Source organism: Sceloporus occidentalis, unplaced genomic scaffold (assembly GCF_023333645.1).
Source record: "Sceloporus occidentalis isolate IW3139 unplaced genomic scaffold, rSceOcc1.0.p SCAF_6, whole genome shotgun sequence".
Taxonomy (NCBI): domain Eukaryota; kingdom Metazoa; phylum Chordata; class Lepidosauria; order Squamata; family Phrynosomatidae; genus Sceloporus; species Sceloporus occidentalis.
The window spans coordinates 22,141,573-22,160,286 of record NW_028316986.1 but is presented as its reverse complement, the minus strand read 5'-3'; the positions used below and the strand labels follow the sequence as shown (position 1 = coordinate 22,160,286).

The 18,714-nt window shown below is 40.5% G+C and overlaps 2 protein-coding genes across 5 annotated transcripts in view; one reads left to right on the top strand and one right to left on the bottom strand.

Moving 5' to 3' along the window:
- LOC149310490 (mitotic checkpoint serine/threonine-protein kinase BUB1-like) overlaps positions 1-13,768 on the top strand; it is a 45,814-nt gene extending 32,046 nt beyond the window's left edge. For 2 of the 3 annotated variants that reach the window (XM_089529055.1, XM_089529057.1), the window contains 8 exons: positions 2,247-2,424; positions 4,401-4,538; positions 7,317-7,432; positions 8,083-8,244; positions 10,058-10,215; positions 10,324-10,501; positions 11,761-11,867; positions 13,379-13,768. In XM_089529055.1, coding sequence (XP_089385181.1) covers positions 2,247-2,424; positions 4,401-4,538; positions 7,317-7,432; positions 8,083-8,244; positions 10,058-10,215; positions 10,324-10,501; positions 11,761-11,867; positions 13,379-13,574 — 1,233 coding nt within the window. In that variant the 3' untranslated portion in view covers positions 13,575-13,768. The remainder of the gene's footprint in view (positions 1-2,246; positions 2,425-4,400; positions 4,539-7,316; positions 7,433-8,082; positions 8,245-10,057; positions 10,216-10,323; positions 10,502-11,760; positions 11,868-13,378) is intronic. The other variant, XM_089529056.1, reaches the window with a different exon arrangement.
- The window catches only part of LOC149310489 (two pore channel protein 1-like), a 35,344-nt gene continuing 30,336 nt past the window's right edge, over positions 13,707-18,714 (bottom strand). For both annotated transcript variants that reach the window (XM_089529059.1, XM_089529058.1), the window contains 3 exons: positions 18,410-18,523; positions 16,602-16,726; positions 13,707-15,802 (listed from right to left, as the gene is read on the bottom strand). In XM_089529059.1, coding sequence (XP_089385185.1) covers positions 15,657-15,802; positions 16,602-16,726; positions 18,410-18,523 — 385 coding nt within the window. In that variant the 3' untranslated portion in view covers positions 13,707-15,656. The remainder of the gene's footprint in view (positions 15,803-16,601; positions 16,727-18,409; positions 18,524-18,714) is intronic.

Genomic DNA, 18,714 nt, shown 5'->3' with positions numbered 1-18,714 from the left:
GCCCCTAACAGAATTAAACTGTGAAATTCAATTCAGTGGAAAGTGATGCTGGCCAACTTGAATGTCTTCAAGGGTGAATTATAAAATTATTACAGGATTAACCTCTTAATGGCCACCAATCATGATGGCAGTATGTTACCTCAAACATGAGAGGGAATGCGTCTAAGTTGTTGGGTAACACAAATGGCATATGATTGGCCACTGTGAACACAATACTCTGGTAATAGGCTTTTGGTCATTTCTAGCAGGGCTCTCTTTATGTTCACATGTATTGTTTTATTGGGGGTATACTCCCTCTACTCTCCAAAATGAGTTTCAGTGGGATTTTTCTGCAGTGTTGTCAGAAAAGATTTGGATCTAGTGGCTGATCTCGAAACAATATTTAGCAAATGTCCAAGAATTTTTGACTCTCAGTAATTTAAAACTTGGCTTTTTAAAAACCAAGTGCTTGTATGTATAGATTCATGAGAAAGGGGATGCAATAGATCTACCTTCTGAGCCATTTTAATTTTGACCGTACCCTCTCCAGCCAATATTTTGCATTCAGCTTTGCTTGATAGACACCTGAGTTCTTTCAGAAGTTGGAAAATGTAGTTTTTAGACAACATGGTTGGCTGGAGGATATGTAATCTAAATACATATTTTTAGAGCTCTGATTCTTATAAAAAAGTAAATCAATCCCAGAAGTCTGTCCATCTGTTTTCAGCAGTAGCCAACCAGAATTTTCTTGTTGAGGAGAGAGAAGAGGAGTTGATATGCCTGATCATGCCTATCCTCTCCTGGCTTGTCAAAACCTTACTGCCATTCTTTCCTTTGCATGCAATTTCTGCATGATCATCATCTTCATCATTATCATTTTGCTTTCCCCCCAATATGAGACTTATGGAAGCTTACAAAAGTTTTAACACGGAGACTTAAAATAGTTACCAAGTCATAAATAAAAACAAGATATTATTAAATTGCAATTAATTGTCTATAGAAATGAAAACCAAATCACTATAACATTAAAATCCATTAAGATTAGCAAAACAGCACCGTATTAAAAGCTCTAGCAGTCAATTTCTAAAAGCCTGTTGGAACAGAAAAGATTTCAGTTGGCAATGAAAGCAGGCAATTTAGCTCTAATAGCTAAACAAGTGTTTATATGTTCATAAAGCCAAAATCTACCTCTCCACTTAAAGCGGAAGGTTCTCCAAAAAGCTGACAATTGGATGTAGCAGGCTTTCTGAACTTGTGTTGTCATTTCTGGTAATCACCTTTTCATTTTTTCATTATGCTATAGTCAGTTGAGTAAGGCACTGGACAGACAGGCCCTATGGGGTGCCATCGTTACGTGTGGGGGGCGACGCTTCCAGATGCGACTTGCCCCTCGCACGTGACGAGGGCGTCAAAATGGCGGTGCCCTGTACATACGGGTGCTGCCATTTTGACGCGATGGACGCATAGCATCTGCGCGTCTTGGCACCATTGTGACACCATTGTGGCATCACAAAAGCGTCACAAGAAGAACCCGCTTTTTGTGAGTTTTTTTTCTCCTTGATGGAGCCACGTGGTTTGTCTGCTGCAGCTCTCTTGTGGAGCAAACCAGGGCAGCGGGAGACCGCCCTTTTTGGGCGGACTGTATCCCGCCTAAGATAGTTTATTTGCCTATTTGGGATTTGAGTCAAAGACACCTGTAATTTATGATCCACAATGGAGGCCCTCGATCTCCCACCTAGAGAGCCTGCATACTTGATACTTGAGAACGGGGCTTTTTTAGTAGCAGAGCCCTTTCTTGTCTCAAGGATTTTGGTCACAAAACTCAAGAATTGTGAGATTCGCTCTTTCTATAATTGTCTTTTAGATTAGGCAATACTGACTAATTTATTCTATTGTTCTTTTAATGTTTTCTTGGTTTTTAAATATAATGCCACTTACACATTTTATTTTTTGTTCCTTATGTCCCCACCCCCAGCTGTTTCAAGGTTATTTTTGTTACACATTACCCTATGTATGTGATACAAGAAATGAGTTGTGGCTTCCAGTTGCCAAACTATGCTATGCACTCATGTATCTATGGCCTGCGTTTGGAAGAAGTATGTCTTGTAACAGAGCTAGGTTAGCTTTTTAAAACTACTGCACCAAAAATCCCACAGTCAGATTGCCACTGGCTCCAGATAACTTTTCAGTAAGGATTGATAGATGAAATTCAGTTTTCTGCTTTGAATGGAAAGATGGAGGCAACCTCTATATTTTGTCACTTTTAGGAAGTAAGTCAACCACCTGAGAGCCTGACAGGTGACTTCACTGTGTGGGCTAATCACTGCAACAAAAGCTTGGCTCCAAGTCCAAAGAACTTCACGGATTTTGCTCATGCTGCTCATCTTGCCTCAACACCATTCAATGCCATTTCAGTACCTACAGGCCAAGTGACACAGGGCAAAGGTAAGGTGTTGCACCACCAAGGATATACCTCAGAGAATGTAAATAGTCTTCATGGTCTTGGGGGGCCAACATTGCCACATCCCGAGATGCTCCTGGAGCAAGAGAGGCATGGCAATGTCACTTCCTATTGAAAAAAGGTCTCGTTTTGGTCTTAAATGGCCAGAGTTGGGGAAGCATGATGAAATTATTGGAAGCATTAGGAGTAATTCTTTTTTGAGGATGCTGGAGACCTCAGAAACAGTTTTGGGAGACATATAGCTTTGAGTAAACAGCCGGTTATGACCTCTTTATCAGTATTGGTACTTCTGTTTGTTCTGTATTTTTTTTTAAAAAAATGTTATTTATTGTTCTTATTTCCTGAAAACAGTAGAGGCTAAGAAAGGTGCCCTGGTGGTGCAGTGGTTAAATGCCTGTACTGCAGTCACTTAGTCAAAACTATAAGGTTGCGAGTTCAATACCAGCTAAGGGGGCTCAAGCGTGACTCAGGCTTGCATCCTTCCGAGGACGCTAAAATGAGTACCCAGATTGTTTGGGGCAATTAGCTTACAGTTGTAAACCGCTTAGACACTGTTAGTTCAGTATGAAGCGGTATATAAATGAAGCTGTTTGTTTTGTTTGTGTATGATCGCTGGTGGTACACAAATCTCTACCTGTGTTCTCCCACTAGGATTTCCCTTTCATTCCCATGTACACCACCTCAGCCAAATAATTTGGGGGGCAAGAGGAAATCCTGTGCATAAACATTCTGTCTTTTCTGGGAGTCAAGGAAGGTAGTGGTTTTTTATTCACAGCTGCAAAACTGCAACTGAATCATGATACGTGGATACTAAAGTCTGGTAAAAAAAATTATGAAAAGCAGCAGCAGAGGTGGTGGTTGTGGTGGTTCTGCTGTTTGCCACTTTTGTGGATTGAAAATACAAGAAAGAAAGAAAAGCCCACCCAAAACCCTACTGTACTATATTGTATCTGAGATCAAGTGCAGTCAGGCTTCACTTGGAATACTGTGTCCAGTTCTGGGCACCACAATATGCACAGGTTCCCTCCTCTTCTTCACACATTCCTTTTGGACACTGGCAAAGGACTGCAGTTATAGTCAAGAATGCTTGAGTGAGGGCACTTAACTATCAGTAGCACAAGTACAAAATACATATGCTGGAAGTGTGTCCAGAGGAGTGCAACCAAAATGGTGAAGGACCTGGAAACTATGCCTTATGAGGAGAGACCTAGGGAGCTGGGTATGTTTAGCCTGGAGAAGAGGTGATTAAGAGGTGATATGATAGCCCTGTTTAAGTATTTGATGGGGGTGTCATATTTGTACAATCTATACATTTTAATGTATCTGTTAATTTACTTGTTTCTCAAAAAAATTAACAGTATACCACATCTGTGTGGTTTTAGTTACAGGGCATGAAAATTGCTATCGTTTATTTTTTTTAAATTGACTAATGATAACTTTTCCTTTCTCACCTATCATGTGGGCCTATGTGCTTGTTTTAAAAATAAATTAGTAGCAGTACTCAGCAGTAGGGAATGTGGAGGGTGGAGTGTTGCTGTTATATTTTTTGGATTCTATTTTACACTGTCTTGGTTTCATTCCACGGGCTCCTGAGATTTATAGTTTGGTGAATTACTTAAAACTATCTGTAGACAAGCACTAGAGCTCGTTAGCAGTGAATTAAAAACACTTACCAAACTACAGATGTCACAATGCTATAGGATGGAGTCATACCACTTAAAGAGGTACCAAAATGATGTAAAAATCATATTGTGATTTGCCCCTAGATTTCTTACTGCATCTGAGCATTCAAAAGGTGGGTTTCGGTGACCCTGAAGCTCTTTGTGGGTGGGCTAAGAGACTCACCTTTCACTTTATTTTGGTTTGACATTTCATAGGTTAATGATGTGTCTCAGTGATGGTGTCTTGTATTTCCCTGATTCTTGTCAATGACTTAACCAAATGTCCTTCTTTTATAAAGTCATTGAGAACCCTTGGGATGACAGTTTAATCCGCCAGCTGCTATCTGTATTGTCTAAACCGATAAGTGCCTACATGAATACTTATGAATGGGGATCAAGTCTTCCAATTCTCAGGCCAAAGGCTGAAGTGAAATTAGGTAACATCCATATACCATGTTTGTGTTACTCTTTGTATAAGCCTAATTTACTATATGCTGTAGATAATGAGACTTGTTAAAGTGGTCAGTCGGTTCGTGGAATATTCTGGATGCCAGAACTCAACATGGATCTTGTTTGCATTTGGCAAAAGCAAGGTGGATTTTTTAATTTTTATTGTTGATGACCTCTGATGCAAATGCAGCACAGATTTTATCTACTCAGCCTGCTATATATCACCACTTTACTCTGCATGAAAAGGGCGGGATACAGACGGGCAAAAAGGGGTGTGTTCATGACGTCATGAAGGTATAGCCTTCAGACGGCCCTTACCTGAATGCCGCCATGAACACGCCGCCCGCACGCCCCAAGCGGGAAGAAGCGGCATTAAAAAGGTGCTGCTTTTCCCCGCTTCTTTTCTATATACTGCGCAGCTGCGCATCTCCGTCTATAAGCTGCTGCACCAGTACGCCAGAATTGTTACGCCGCTAATTTAAGTTGCCCATTTAAAAGCTCCGTGTCTGCTGCGTCGCATAATGAGTCGGGGTCCTGGAACATGCGCAGTTTGCACCGAGGCTCTAATTAGAGCGTCAGATGCCATGCAGATGTGGAAGCTGCAGCACAGCTGCACTCTATTTTAATGCTCGTAACCCTAACCCTAGCCCTAACCCTAACCCTAACCCTAGAGCAACATGTACGCATGTGCTGCTAGAATTGGGGAAAGTTTGGAATTTAAAGTGAACCCCTACACACATTCCTGTGCCATTTTCACCTAACAATAAAAAACCCATAAAACTTTAAATATTTACATATGTACAAGGGAGGTGATGGGGGATGGCAGGGGGACAGCGGTGGCAGCGGCGACAGCTGTGGCTGTGCATTGCAGATTCAGCAAGAGCGTGGGGACCAAAGGAGAGGAGGCATCCATGATGCTGGTGACACTACCAACGTGCAAGCGGACAAGGATGCCAACACCAGCTGATCACCAGCTGGCAGGAGACCACTATTGTTCTTGGGCAGGGAGAGGGAAAAAGTTTAAAGGGGCCTGGGTGCTTTAAATGTGCACATAGGCTTTCTGTCGCCGGTGCTGAGCGCCGCAGCTGCGCAGCTGCACATCCGCCAGCCGGCAAAAGAAAAAAAAAAGGCCCATTTTTGGCCGCCCGTGCAGAAGCTGCCTCTCTCTTTGCAGCGTCCTCCGAGGCGGCGGTATGGAAACTGCTGGTCAGAAACGGCCCCAGGTGAGGCGTCTTCACTGCCCCCCATGTGGAAGCCCCATCACCTGAGCCACGCCCCCAGGGCGGGCGGTCTGGAGGCTCCGTATTCAGCAGAATACACCTCCAAGATGTCTTCCCCTGCCCGTCTGTACCCCGCCAAGAAGTCATAGTCGAGGTTGTAGGTGTCAGCACGAAATTCAGCTTTTATGGATGAAGTTGTTATGCCTGCTAAGATGTCTTTGAAAGCATACTGACAATTTCTACTTTAGTTTTAGAAATCAAGTGGATGTGTAGGATAAGATTTTCAGTTCTTGGGGTGTATTTTCAGTGTCTTTGCTTCTATTTATTTAAAGAAAGAAACCAAACAGTGCAGAATAAATCATGTAAAAGAAGAGATCAAGATGTAGAACTTAGGCCCGGTACAGACAGGCAGAAAGTGCCATCCTCGGGCCAAAATTGGGGTTTGAGAGTGTGCAGCAACTGCACACGCTCCTGAACGGCGGCACCATCATGGCGGCCTCCTGCCCACACGGGCCACCATGATGATGCAAGTGGCGGGCAGCATCCAGACGTCACTTCCTGTTTGGGGTGCTAAAAAAAGAAGCCACTTTAGGCAGCTTCTTTTTGGCAGCGCGTCGATGCTGCAGCACTGACACAGGGAAAAGATGGGTGGCGCGGAGCTGCCCGTCTGTCAAGCCCCTTAGTTTTTCTTCTTCTTCTTTTTCGCATGGAGTATGCTGGGGTTCAAATCCCTAATTGAGCATAAAAATCCACAGGTGACCTTGGGCAAGTCACATTTTCTCAGTCTCAGAGAATGGTAATGGCGAACTCCACCTAAAGAAACTTGCCAAGAAAACCCTATAATAGGGTTGCTTTAGGGTCTCCATAAGTAAAAAATGCCTTGGAGGCACACAACAACAACAACAACAACAACAGTATACTATAATAGTTATTAGTAGCACTGTATAATTCAGAAGTCTTGCAACTTTCCTGTTTTATGTTTCATGTTACTTGGAAAATATATATTGAATGCTCTCAGAAGGCATCCATGTGTGGCATTTTAGCAAAACAAGATACTGGAACTAAGATTCATGCTGGCAGACCGTTCAAGACCACTACCATGACCCACTTCGGGAGCGGGCTGCCCAGTTGTCATGGTCTTGCCTCAATCAAGGCTGGCTGCTCCTTCATGCCTGTCTGCTTCACCCCATGGTTATGGAATAAGTATGTTTTTTGAGATTTCAGGTTTGAAGTAAGATTTGTAAACAAAGAATTTTGAAAAAGGGAGAGGAATAATGAGGAAACTGGAATACTGTGATAGATTATTATGAATGCCACTATGTTCTGTGCACAGATACAATTATTTTGTGGTAGGCAGATTGTTTAAGTCAATTGTGTGATGTTAATAAGATAGATAAATTAACTACTAATATTTGAGTAGAATTAGGCCCCAGATAATTGGAGGAAAATTCATCACTTGCTATACTCTGTTAATGGCAGTCTTTCCTTCATCCTGAGGCCTGTTCTCTGTGTTTCTCATTTTCCTTGTCCTTACCCCTTATTCAGGTTCCACATCTTTCCATGTTGACAACTTGCTTGGAGAAGGAGCTTTTGCCCATGTCTATCAAGCCTCTTTTCTTGATATGGACAACACGAAAAATAATAGAAAAGTAATATTGAAGGTAAATGGTCTGGTTCCATATTTACCACTACAGCTAAGCTCAAATGAGCAGAATGTCTATGTTCATCCCACTGTATCCCTCTGTAAGCTTGCTATATCTGTTCTAGAAGTCCCTCAGTCCTCCAGAGCAGATTGGAGGGGATGTTCACATGGGGAATCAAGGAACTATAGTGGATCAAGACACTGAAGAGTTTCCATTTATTGTAGATGCCCACAATCTAGGAGCTGACACCAATTAGGTTCTCCAGTGGTCCATGTTGCAAGACGCAAGGAAACCAACTGATGGAATGCTGTCCCAAGTAGCATATCATTATTTAATATTTGCTATTTTTTAAAAAAACACATAAAATTGTCAATGACTTAGGCTAGAGAAATGGGCTATATTGGAAGTATTGTATGCCACAGCCATATTTTAAAGAGGTTTTGCCAACTTGGCATCTTCTACATGTGTTGAATTATAGTGTTCTGTCATTCCCAGCCAGTATGAAAATAGGTGGGAAGTTGTAATCCAACACATCTAAAAGATACCAAATTAGGGAAGGCATGTTTACACAAATGGCTTCAAGATCTTAGTTTCACTCAGTTCTCTTCTGTAGTTACTGTTGTTGCTACTGTGCGTTTATTTGAAAGATGAATCTTTTGACTTTGTAGGTGCAGAAGCCTGCAAACCCCTGGGAATTCTACATAGCTGCTCAGCTGACTGAGAGGCTGAAACCAAGCATGCGTCATCTGTTCATCCACTTCTATTCTGCTCACTTCTTCCGTAATGGAAGTATTTTAGTTGGGGAACTTTATAGTTATGGGACTTTACTGGTAAGCATAATCTTGGTCGAAGTGTGAATAAAGCTTGTCATGCACCACTCTTATAGAGTTCTCTTTCTGCCACTGTAATATGACGGCCCTGCACTTATATATTGGTTTTTCCCCTAGTACTGGATACTACTATACTGTTGCCATATTAAGGTAACTCCTCACCCCTAGGTGTGGTTAGAAAAAAACATATAGAAATGTTAAGGAAGCAATTCCTTATTTTTAGAATAGGATTTAGTATATTAGTGTATATTTTGTTGCCTGTATTCCTGACATATTTAAAATTGCTAATGCTGCTTTTAACTGACACTTAGAATGGTGTCCAGGCTGAAGTTCCACTTCATCATATCAATATCCAATTTTCCTGCCAGCCTGCAGCCCAGTTTATTCTCAGTTACATGTTGGGCTGTTTGCACTTGCTTGAACTCAGTGGTAGCTGGAATTTCAGTGTTTACAAGGACCAAAAGCCATGTGAGACAACACAGTCGTGGCTGCCCCCCATAAACTGAAAAGGGATGGAGCTAGCCTGGCTTCTCTTGGGTTTTCAAAGCTCTTGAAGGCAACTGCCAACACAATCTTTACCTCCATCCTTTGGTGCAAACTGTCTTCAGCTTTTACTTTTTCATTGAATTCCATTTTAGTCCTGCTGCTGACAGCTTGTTGACTCACTCAGTCTAAAATCTGATCACTTTTTTCAGGGCTCTTCAGTGCCTTTTCTGCTAACAGCTTCAGCTGTCCTCTCCCTTCATGGGATTTGGACACATTCTTTTATGTCTCCCTTGAACCCTTTCGCTCCCACAGGTGTGCAATTGGAATTGGAAAATTCCAAGTCTTATCTCCCTTCCCCACCTGGACATTTCCCACTAGTCAGGTTTCATGGAATTTTGGCAGCTCTTCAATCACAGTAATTCACTTTTCATCCCCCCTATCTGAGACTGATAACCATCCTCTGACAGATAAAACACAGGTATAGTCAAAATGGTCATGCACGTATATACAGTGGGGCCTTGTTATCCACTGACGTTTGGTTCCAGGATCCCCTGTAGATAACAAAATCCATGGATGCTCAAGTCCCATTAAATATAATGGCATAGCAAAATGGTGTCCCTTATATCAAATAGCAAAATCAAGGTTTGCTTTTTGTAGTTTATACTTTTTTTGAATATTTTCAATCTGTGGATGCTTGAATCCATGGATAAAAAAATCTGTGGATAGGGAGGGCCAACAGTGCTCAGTGTACTTGCCCGAAACACAAACTTTACTGCAAAGTGTTCTCTCCACCATCCAATCCCCCAGTGCCTATTTCTCTCTCTGCATATTTTACAACAGTTAACATAAACATGCATATAATATCTCTTGTCATATATCAGGGCTATAAACAAACAAACAAACATAGCCTATCTTTGTGTATTTGTACAGTACAGTATATATTCCTAAATAGATGTTAGTACTACCATGGGAATTTGGGTCAAAGTCAAAGGTGGTGTCTTCAGGCCCTCCAGATGTTTTGGACTACAACTCCAACAGGACACAATGCTAGGCAGTAGTAACAGAAGTTGTAGATCAAAAGGTCTGAAGAGCTAAATATTAGTGCTGCCATTTCCAAGTGCAGGTTGTGTTCATTTTAGTGGGATTTGCATGGGAGAACTTGCCAACCTTGGAGCTGAATTATATGTAGATTTCACTCAGACTGCACTGTATTCCATGGTGCTAATTCCCTGGTAAGCTTACCTAGGATTCCAGCGATATTTCTTCCTCTGTCTACTTTTGAGTACATTATGTATAAGCATTTTCTCCTTAATTCTTTTGATTTTAGAACACCATAAACATATACAAAAAATTGACAGAGAGGGTGATGCCCCAAGCGCTAGTCATCTACTTCACCATCAAAATTCTCCACATGGTAGAAGAGCTTCACAAATGTGGGGTAATTCACGGGGACATTAAACCTGACAACTTTATTTTTGGGGAAAGGCAAGTATTTCACATCTGAGTTGTTAGCCTTTTTAAAAGTCTTTCTAAAAACCTGATCTCTTGCACTTTTCTATGGTAATGATCGTTTAACTTCTTTAAAACACAAAGGTTTTTGGACAACACCACATGTGACATCGATGACATGTCCCATGGCTTGGCAATTATTGACTTTGGCCAAAGCATAGACATGACTCTTTTCCCCAACGGGACGGTGTTCACTGGAAAGTGTGAAACATCTGGATTTCAGTGTATTGAAATGATGACACAGAAACCATGGAATTACCAGGTATGATTACATATGTAGTTTTTATATCAGAGGCAAGCAAAGCATGACCTGTGGGCTTCAGGTAGCCCTATACCCTGGACCCCACCCCCATTTTTAAAAAAAAGTTAATAGAGTAATATTTATAAAGTTGATAGAGAATAGAGATTCTACACAGTGGCCTGTGGACAACTGGTGGCCCATGATTTCAGTCCACATGTCCCAAGAAAAGATGGCAGAACAGCTGAGAATATCTGTCCCTTTACCCTGCATGCAATTTATTTTTTAAAATATGTGACTTCAAAAGTTTTTTAAAATCAAGCCTGGATTTTTGAACACACGAATGAAGCCCTGTCCTAGGATCTGAAATCCTTGTTTGAAGTGCTAGCCCAGTCTAGAAATTTTCCCTTAAAATTACACAAGAAGTTTCTCAGTAGCTTGGCCTAGAGTGCCAGCAGGAAACAAGAAATATTATTAAAGCAAGTGGTTTATGTGTGTACTTTGATTTGTTGAAAGGCACCATTTGTTAAGCAGTTTGCCAAGATGCCCAGGAATTTTCAAGTAGATTGTGGAAAAAAGCAGTCTGAGAACCAAGAAAAATAATTATACAGTCTAGGGCTGCATCTGCACTGCAGAAATAATCCAGTTTGATGCCACTTTAATTGCCATGACTCATTGCTATGAGATTCTGGAAAACTAGTTTTTATGAGACATTAACCTTCCCCAGAGAACTCTGGCGCAACAACAAACTACAGTTCCATGAATTCCATAGCATTGAGCCATGGCAGTTAAAAGTGGTGTCAACCTGGAATATTTTTGTAGTGCGGATGCAGCCTAAGTCATCAGTTAGACCTTGGAAACTATAATGAGAACTCTACTGTTAATTTTAGAATTAATTTTTGAACTATAGTGCCTCGTCATTTCTGGAATGCAGTTGCAATGCAGAAGCATTGAAATATTCATAATTTTCTTCACATGGAAGTGGTTACAATGTTGGCCTAGGAGTGTCAAGGGTTTGATCCAAATCCTGACTTGGTCATGAAGTTCATAGGTGGGTGCCAGTGAGCAACTCTCAATCTAACCTGCTTCAGTGGACTGTTATGAGGACAAAGTGGCGGTACAGGCAAATCATCTGAAGTTCCTTGGCAGAGGGGTGGGATTTTTAAAAATGACAATTAACACAATTGGATCATGACACTATAAGGAATGCCTGATTCTACCTCTTAACCTTTGCTGATATAAGTATGAAGTTTTCCATAATACATTCCCTCCTTTTTCTTTAGACTGACTATTTTGGAATTGCTGCAACGGTGTACTGCATGCTGTTTGGCACATACATGAAAGTGAGAAATGAGCAAGGAATCTGGAAGCCTGATGGCGTCTTAAGGAGGTAAGTCTATCCATCTCAAGTTTCCTGTCCTTTGGGCAGCACTTTCCACATCGATATGTTGTCTGCTGTAGAGCTCCTGGTGCATGTGAATGATTCCAGGGGGTGCTCTAGGAACCTTACTCAGTTTTTGCCAGAGTAAGGCTTGCACACCACCGTTGTTGAACTACATGGACTGAGCACATTGTCTATTATTTTTGTAGTGCAGATGTAGCATAAGTAATCAATGAGACCTTGGAAACAACAACAACAACAACATTAATTTTTATTCATATTTGCCGCCTCTCCCTGCAGATTGAGGCGGGATTACAGCAATAAAATAATTCCATATAAAATACAATTGTTAAAACAATGACATTACTATTAATTCACTAAAATAATGGATCACCAACTAACAATCAGATCAGAAGCGGAGTATTTAAGATCTCTTATAAAAGATCAGGTGGGTAATGAGAACTTTACTGTTAATTTTAGAATTAATTTGTGTACTATAGTGCCTCCTTGTCATTTCTGGAATGCAGTTGCAATGCAGAAGCATTGAAATATTCATAATTTTCTTCAAATGGATGAACAAAGTTCAGACTTGTCAATGTGGCATTCTGGTTACAATGTTGGCCTAGGAGTGGCCAAATACTCCCCACCATAGTGGTGACAGGCACACTATCTTTCCTATCTATTAGGAAAGTTTTTAAATGTCAGTGCTAGTACTGATGTTTTCACTGACGTTCCCCTTATAAATTTCCAATTACCTCCCAAGATTTTCTGCCCTAGACTCTGAATAACGTAGAGCACAAATGTGTTAAGAATTCCAAACCCTATAATAGTTGACAAATCTCCCTCAAGTAAACTGCTCCCTAAATGATCTCAATTTGAGTTGGGGAATTATTTCATGATAGTAGTAGTGAAGCCCCTGATAAAGGATAGCATTCTGGCTGCATTCTAGCTGCCCCTAAGCGTAACGTTTACTCCTAACAAGTGTGATGCAACCCAATATTTAACTGGGTAACTGGGTAAACTTTTTATCCATTGTCAAGTAGGTATGTTTTGGGGGGGGGGGGCGTTGGTTGGGAGGCATTAGTACTGGTCTTGTCCTCTAGAGCACTTAAAACAGATTCATCATGGATACAGTTAGTGTCATACCTTAAAAGTAAAGTAGGTGTGGGTAATTTGCAACATGTGGACTATATATGATTCTTGCTTATTTTTGCTGCTACCTGTGTCCCACAGGTGCTACTGGGTTTTACTACTGAAATTCAGTGGCAAGAAAAGTGTTTTTTTTATTTATTTAAATGAATCATGTGTTCTCCATGTGCCTCGTTCACAATAAGATTGGCACTTCAAGAGTAAACAAAGCATTTTGGATGAAAAACAGCACACAACATGCAAGTGCCATTTTTGTTGCTGCTGGATTGCTGAATTTGGTAGCAAATCAAGTTGCAACACAGCACACCTCCCTCCACCGATGTTTCCCACCTCTAAGCCAGAAAGTTTACCTTTTGTGCTTATTTCTTCAGGATTCCCAACACAGATATTTGGACCGACTTCTTCTTCACTTTGTTGAACATTCAAGATTGTAACCACCTGCCCTCTTTGAGAAGCTTGCAGGTAAAACTGAGAGACTTATTTATGACTACATATGCCAACAAAATAACAGCTCTCCGGAATAGGCTTGCAGTGTTGCTTGTTGAAAATAGACGGTCACGGAAGTAAATCTTAAAACTCCTGAGATGTCTTTGAAAAGACAAATGGATGCCAACATTACTTGATTGTATAATGTTCTCCAAGAATTTAGACTCAGTGTCTTGTTGGACAATTTTTAATAGGCTGGTGCAAGTATTGTTAAGTGATACATTAACATTTCATTTTTAAAAAAAATAAAACAATTCAACTTGTTTTGGTTGTAATAGTGCTGTTCCCAAAATAGCAGATTGGTTTTAAGAAGAAATTTTAACAAATTTGAAATTGGATTACAGATGGGAAAGACTGTAAGCAGGTTTCTAGTGAACATATTAAGCAGAATGAGGAGGAGACATTAAAACAAAGACGAACAAGGACACTTCCCTTCTCTGTTTTTCGCTCGGTGCCACAGATATTTATTTTATTTCAAAAAGGATAAGAGGTGTTCTGGAAGCTTCCAAGAAGCACACAGTTCCATGTAAAGTAAGGCATAGAAATGCATACACACAACACACAAATGAACTTCTGACTTAAAAATGCTCACTGTTGCCACCACTCACATTTAGTGAAGGTTTGGGCTTTAGCAGATTTGAGAGGATAAAAATTGCCTCTAAAGCTGCCCATCCCCTCATAAAAAGCTGGTTGAAAGATACAGCTGTAAAAAACCTTAAAAATAATGAAAAATAAATCTGATGGGAGGCGTCTGACGTTTGAACACATGCTGCAGAACCTTTACTCCCAAACTGCCTGTAACTAGCAGTAAACATTTATCATAGTGGGACTTGTAACCAAGCACAATATGCATAGGAACAAGTTGTGCAGCCAGACTGAAATTCATAGCAACACGTTTCATGCACTACGCTTTCCCTAACTCCTGCTCCTGTTTCATTACTTGTGTGCCTCCAAAGTCCCGTCCAACTTAATGGCAACCTGAAAGCAAGCCTATCGGGATTTTCTTGGCAAAATTTGTTCAGAGGGGGTTGCCACTGCTTTCCTCTGAGGATGAGAGTGTAACTTGCCCAAGGTCAGCAGTGGGTTTCCATAGCCCATCGAGGATTTGAAAGCTGGTCTCCAGCATTGTAGTCCAACGCTCAAACTACAAAATGACACTGTCTCTTTAGTCATGAGCTCTGATTTATCCCCATTTCATGGAATGGTTCATTGGAAGGTTATTCATTTAAGTTAGAAAATATTTATAAAATACAAAAGATAGTTAGAAATGATATTTTTCAGCTCTCTTCCTAAACTGTAGGAATGGACATATCTGGTCTTGTACAAATAACGTAAAATGTATGATCACTACAGTGAACTGCCTGCCTTTTCTCATTGGTGGCAGAGGGGTATTTTGAGATAATTGCCCGTGAGGGACCAACTCTGCATTTCTGCTAAGGCTGCTTGATCACCATGCTATTCCTTTATCCTAATACTTGAATTCACCCATGCAGATCAAAATTTCAGCTTTTAAGACTTCTTCATATAACACAGTTCTCCACTGTTTTGAGTGTACCTGGACTGATAACGTAAGATTTTGAAGTGCTCTTTACCAGTTAGTATAAGCTTACACAAAAACACAATGTTTGTAAATGAGGAAAGAAGATGAATGCATTTGCTCCATGGCTTGGGGGAAAAAAGGAAGGAGAGAGTGGAAGAAAAGAGAACAGTTTAGACTTTATACATTTATTAGTGTCTTTTCCCTTTGCCCCACTCCTGGTTGACAAATGCAGCCAAGAAAATCATCACTACAGGTAACCGGTTTACAGAGTTAAGTATTAGACATTTTATAATAGCTTTTATACAAGTTTAATACTGTGTATTTAGGTCTAATATGCTAGGTGCCCAAAGAGAAAGTCAGGTATTTTAGGCACATCAGTGTGCTTTTTCCCTTTAAAAATACCACATTTTCCACAATTTATATAATTTTAAAAAATACTGATAACTTTGAAATGTCTTCTTCATGGGTGGATGGAGGAGAATCAAAGATGACAGCACCAGTAACTGACTCTGATTTGCAGGTCGTCAATGATCCTGGTGTCAGCTATGAAAATGGTAGTTAATGAGCCAAAGAGGTCTTTTTTTATAAAGAGAATTTCCAGTTGCTTCCCTTCATTCTCCATGTTATGCAGCATTGTCAAAGGTTTGGTTTTTTGGGTAAGCATCATCTGGAGAAAGGTTTAAGATCTCATCCAGTGAAGGCCCTTCTTCTTCTGGAGGTATCTCTGCTTCAAACATGCGCTGAAGTAAAGCATCTACAGTTCTGTATCCTAGGGGGGAAATTCAATAGATTGCATTTCTCTAGCTATAAATGTGTAACATAATAATAATAACTTTATTACAGCCATTTGGCCAGCACAATAAATGTGTAACAATACTGCAGCCAAGGATCCTTTACAGAAGAACTTCAGATATAACAAAGGGTGGGAAAATTCAGTTTGTTCTTCTGACTACAAAAGTAGTATTTTAGCTGTAATATAGTTAGTGGTAACCGCTTAACTGCTCAGTGTAACAGGTGTGAAAACTAGGTGTAAATATACCTGTTTATTACAGTGGGAGTAAGGCAATAAATTTGAGCACAGTTCACTAAAATGCATGTTTTGAGTGTACCTCCACTGATACTTAAAATTTTGAAGTACTTTTTACCAGTATCAGCTTGCACAGAAATGCAATGTTTGTAAATGAGGCAAGACAATGAATGCATTTGCTCAATGGTTTGAAAAAGAAAATAGGAAGGAGAAAGAGGAAGGAGAGAGAAGCTTAGACTTTATACATTTATTAATGTCTTTCCCTCTGCCCCCTTTCTGGTTGATAATGCTGCCAAGGAAATCACCACCACAGATAATAACTGGATCATACAGTTAAATATTAGACATTTTATAATAGTTTTTATGCAAGTTTTAATACTGTGTATTTAGGGTTAGTATGCTAGGTGTCTAAGGAGAAAGTCAAGCAATTTAGGCACATTCAGTGTGCTTTTTCCCTCTAAAATATCACATTTTCCACAACTTACACAGCACTCCCTAGTTTTGAGATGCACGAAGTTTCTTGATAGTACTGTACACTTACTTTTGGATGCAATTTTAAACATCAGTCCTTTAAGTTTTTTCTTGGTTGCTGTTCCGTCTTCACCTCCAAGATCATTTTCACTGGTTTCCATGTTGTCTAACAGTTTACCATCCAGCAGTTCATCCCTTTAACAACAAAACCTATTAGGACAATTCTAGCCTTCTCATTACATTCCCCTAAAGGTCAGAAAGACATTTATTTTGCTGTTTGGTTCTGAGCAATCTCTTAAATCCTCCTTTGGGACTCCTCTGCATCTCAGAACTGTTATAAAGTCAAATGTGTGCAATACTACACCTGCACTTAGTAACCTCTGAGAAGCAAACATGCTTTTTTATAAAATACAGCAAAACTGCTTGCATGCTGCAGATGGCCCCTTTTTGAGAAGTCTGGAGATTTTCTTTTTTGGGCCATAACTTCCAGAACTCACCAATCAGCATGGCTTCGGAGTTTGAGGAGTTGTAATAAAAAAAATTAAGGGTTCCTAAGCCTTGTTTGTCATACTGCTTATTTGGGTCAAACAAAGGACATGTTTTTAGAGTTGCATTACAAAACAGGAACTTTTAAACATATGGAACACATTACACTGGTCCTACATAATTTTGTGGATCACATCTGGAATTTTCCTAGTTTAAGACCACAAACTTCAAAGACATGTTTCTAGGTCTGGAGTGTTGACTGGATAGTTGCAATGTTTAAACCGTTTAATAAACAATTGTCAGTACTGGCCTCGGAGGGAGTTAGCTGCCGATCTTGAAAAGAGCCCCTCCTTGCCACTGCTGCCTGAATTGTTACCATCCAAAAAGGTACAGAATCAGCGCAGCCCACTTGGGTCTGCACAGGCAAATGGGACACTCCACCCAACACTTGAGTCAAATAGGTGGGAATGACATTAGAATTGCAGCATTCAGGAGGGAAGGGACAAATGGCAGAAGGGTGTTTACAATCCCTCCTCAGTTTATGACAGATCTACCATTTCTCCCCCCCCCCCCCCAGTCAATGCTGCCTTTGTACTTGCTTTTTAAAAAAATTAAACTGAGTGCATATTTGATTGATCGCTTTTGCAACTATTTGCAAAGGCATGCAGTCGCTAAAGCAATCAATTGCATATGTGCTGAGTTTAATTTAAAAAAAAACCATTGTCCTCCGTTTCTCCCTTCCCAGGATGCCCCAGAAGTCCCTTGTTTGCCTTGCCTTTGCCAGAGTCCTCCGTTTCTGTCTCTCCCTGCTCCCAGAAGTCCCCCATTTCTCCCTTCTTCCCAGGCCTTCTTCCCCATCCTCCATCCCCAACTTGGGGGTTTCTCTCTCCCTTCCTCCTCTCTCTCTCTCTCTCTATATATAATTTTTTATTTTTATCCCGCTTTTTGCCAAGCAATCAAAGCGGCGTACAACAGACTAAAATATATCTGTATATACATAGTACCCCCCTTAAGACAAGATTAAACAGTGCAAAACTAAAACTAACATTTTAAAATCCAAATAACCAATAACCATGGGCAGAGTTCCTTCCTTCCTCCTCCAGTCCTGCCGTCAAATGATTGACACCTGGAGCACAAATGGGAGCAAGAATCACGCCAAAAAATGTGCTTACTCTAGAGTAAGGTAAATTTTGTTTGTAGTGGGGATGCAGGACCCTTTAGGATCGATTTCTGACACGCAGCCAATCCTGATCAAAAATTGAGTCATTCCTCCAATGAGAATGAGCCCTTAGTTTACATATACAAGCCAGCAAGCTTCTCTTACTATTGACAACGGGACATAAACAGGACATTTCCCCAAAAGGGAAAATCTCTTGCTCTTGGGTTACTCACTCTTGAATCCCTACACCAAGTTCTTGGATCTTCTTCTCAATGGCAGTTTCAACTTCACTTTTTTCAAGGGAGTATTCCACAAAGAAAGCTTCCAGAATAAATGCTATGAAGATGCTAAAATGAGACAAAACACCAAAGTTGGCATATGGATCATTGCATTTTGCAAAACATTATCCTTCATTCAGTAAGTTTATCCAGTAAGTGTCTGTATACTCCACATATAAGGAGGGAAGAAACTAGCTTACCCCCTTCTTCATGCTTTCCTGATAGGAAAATAGCAGGTTGAAAAAGAAGAACCTGTTGTG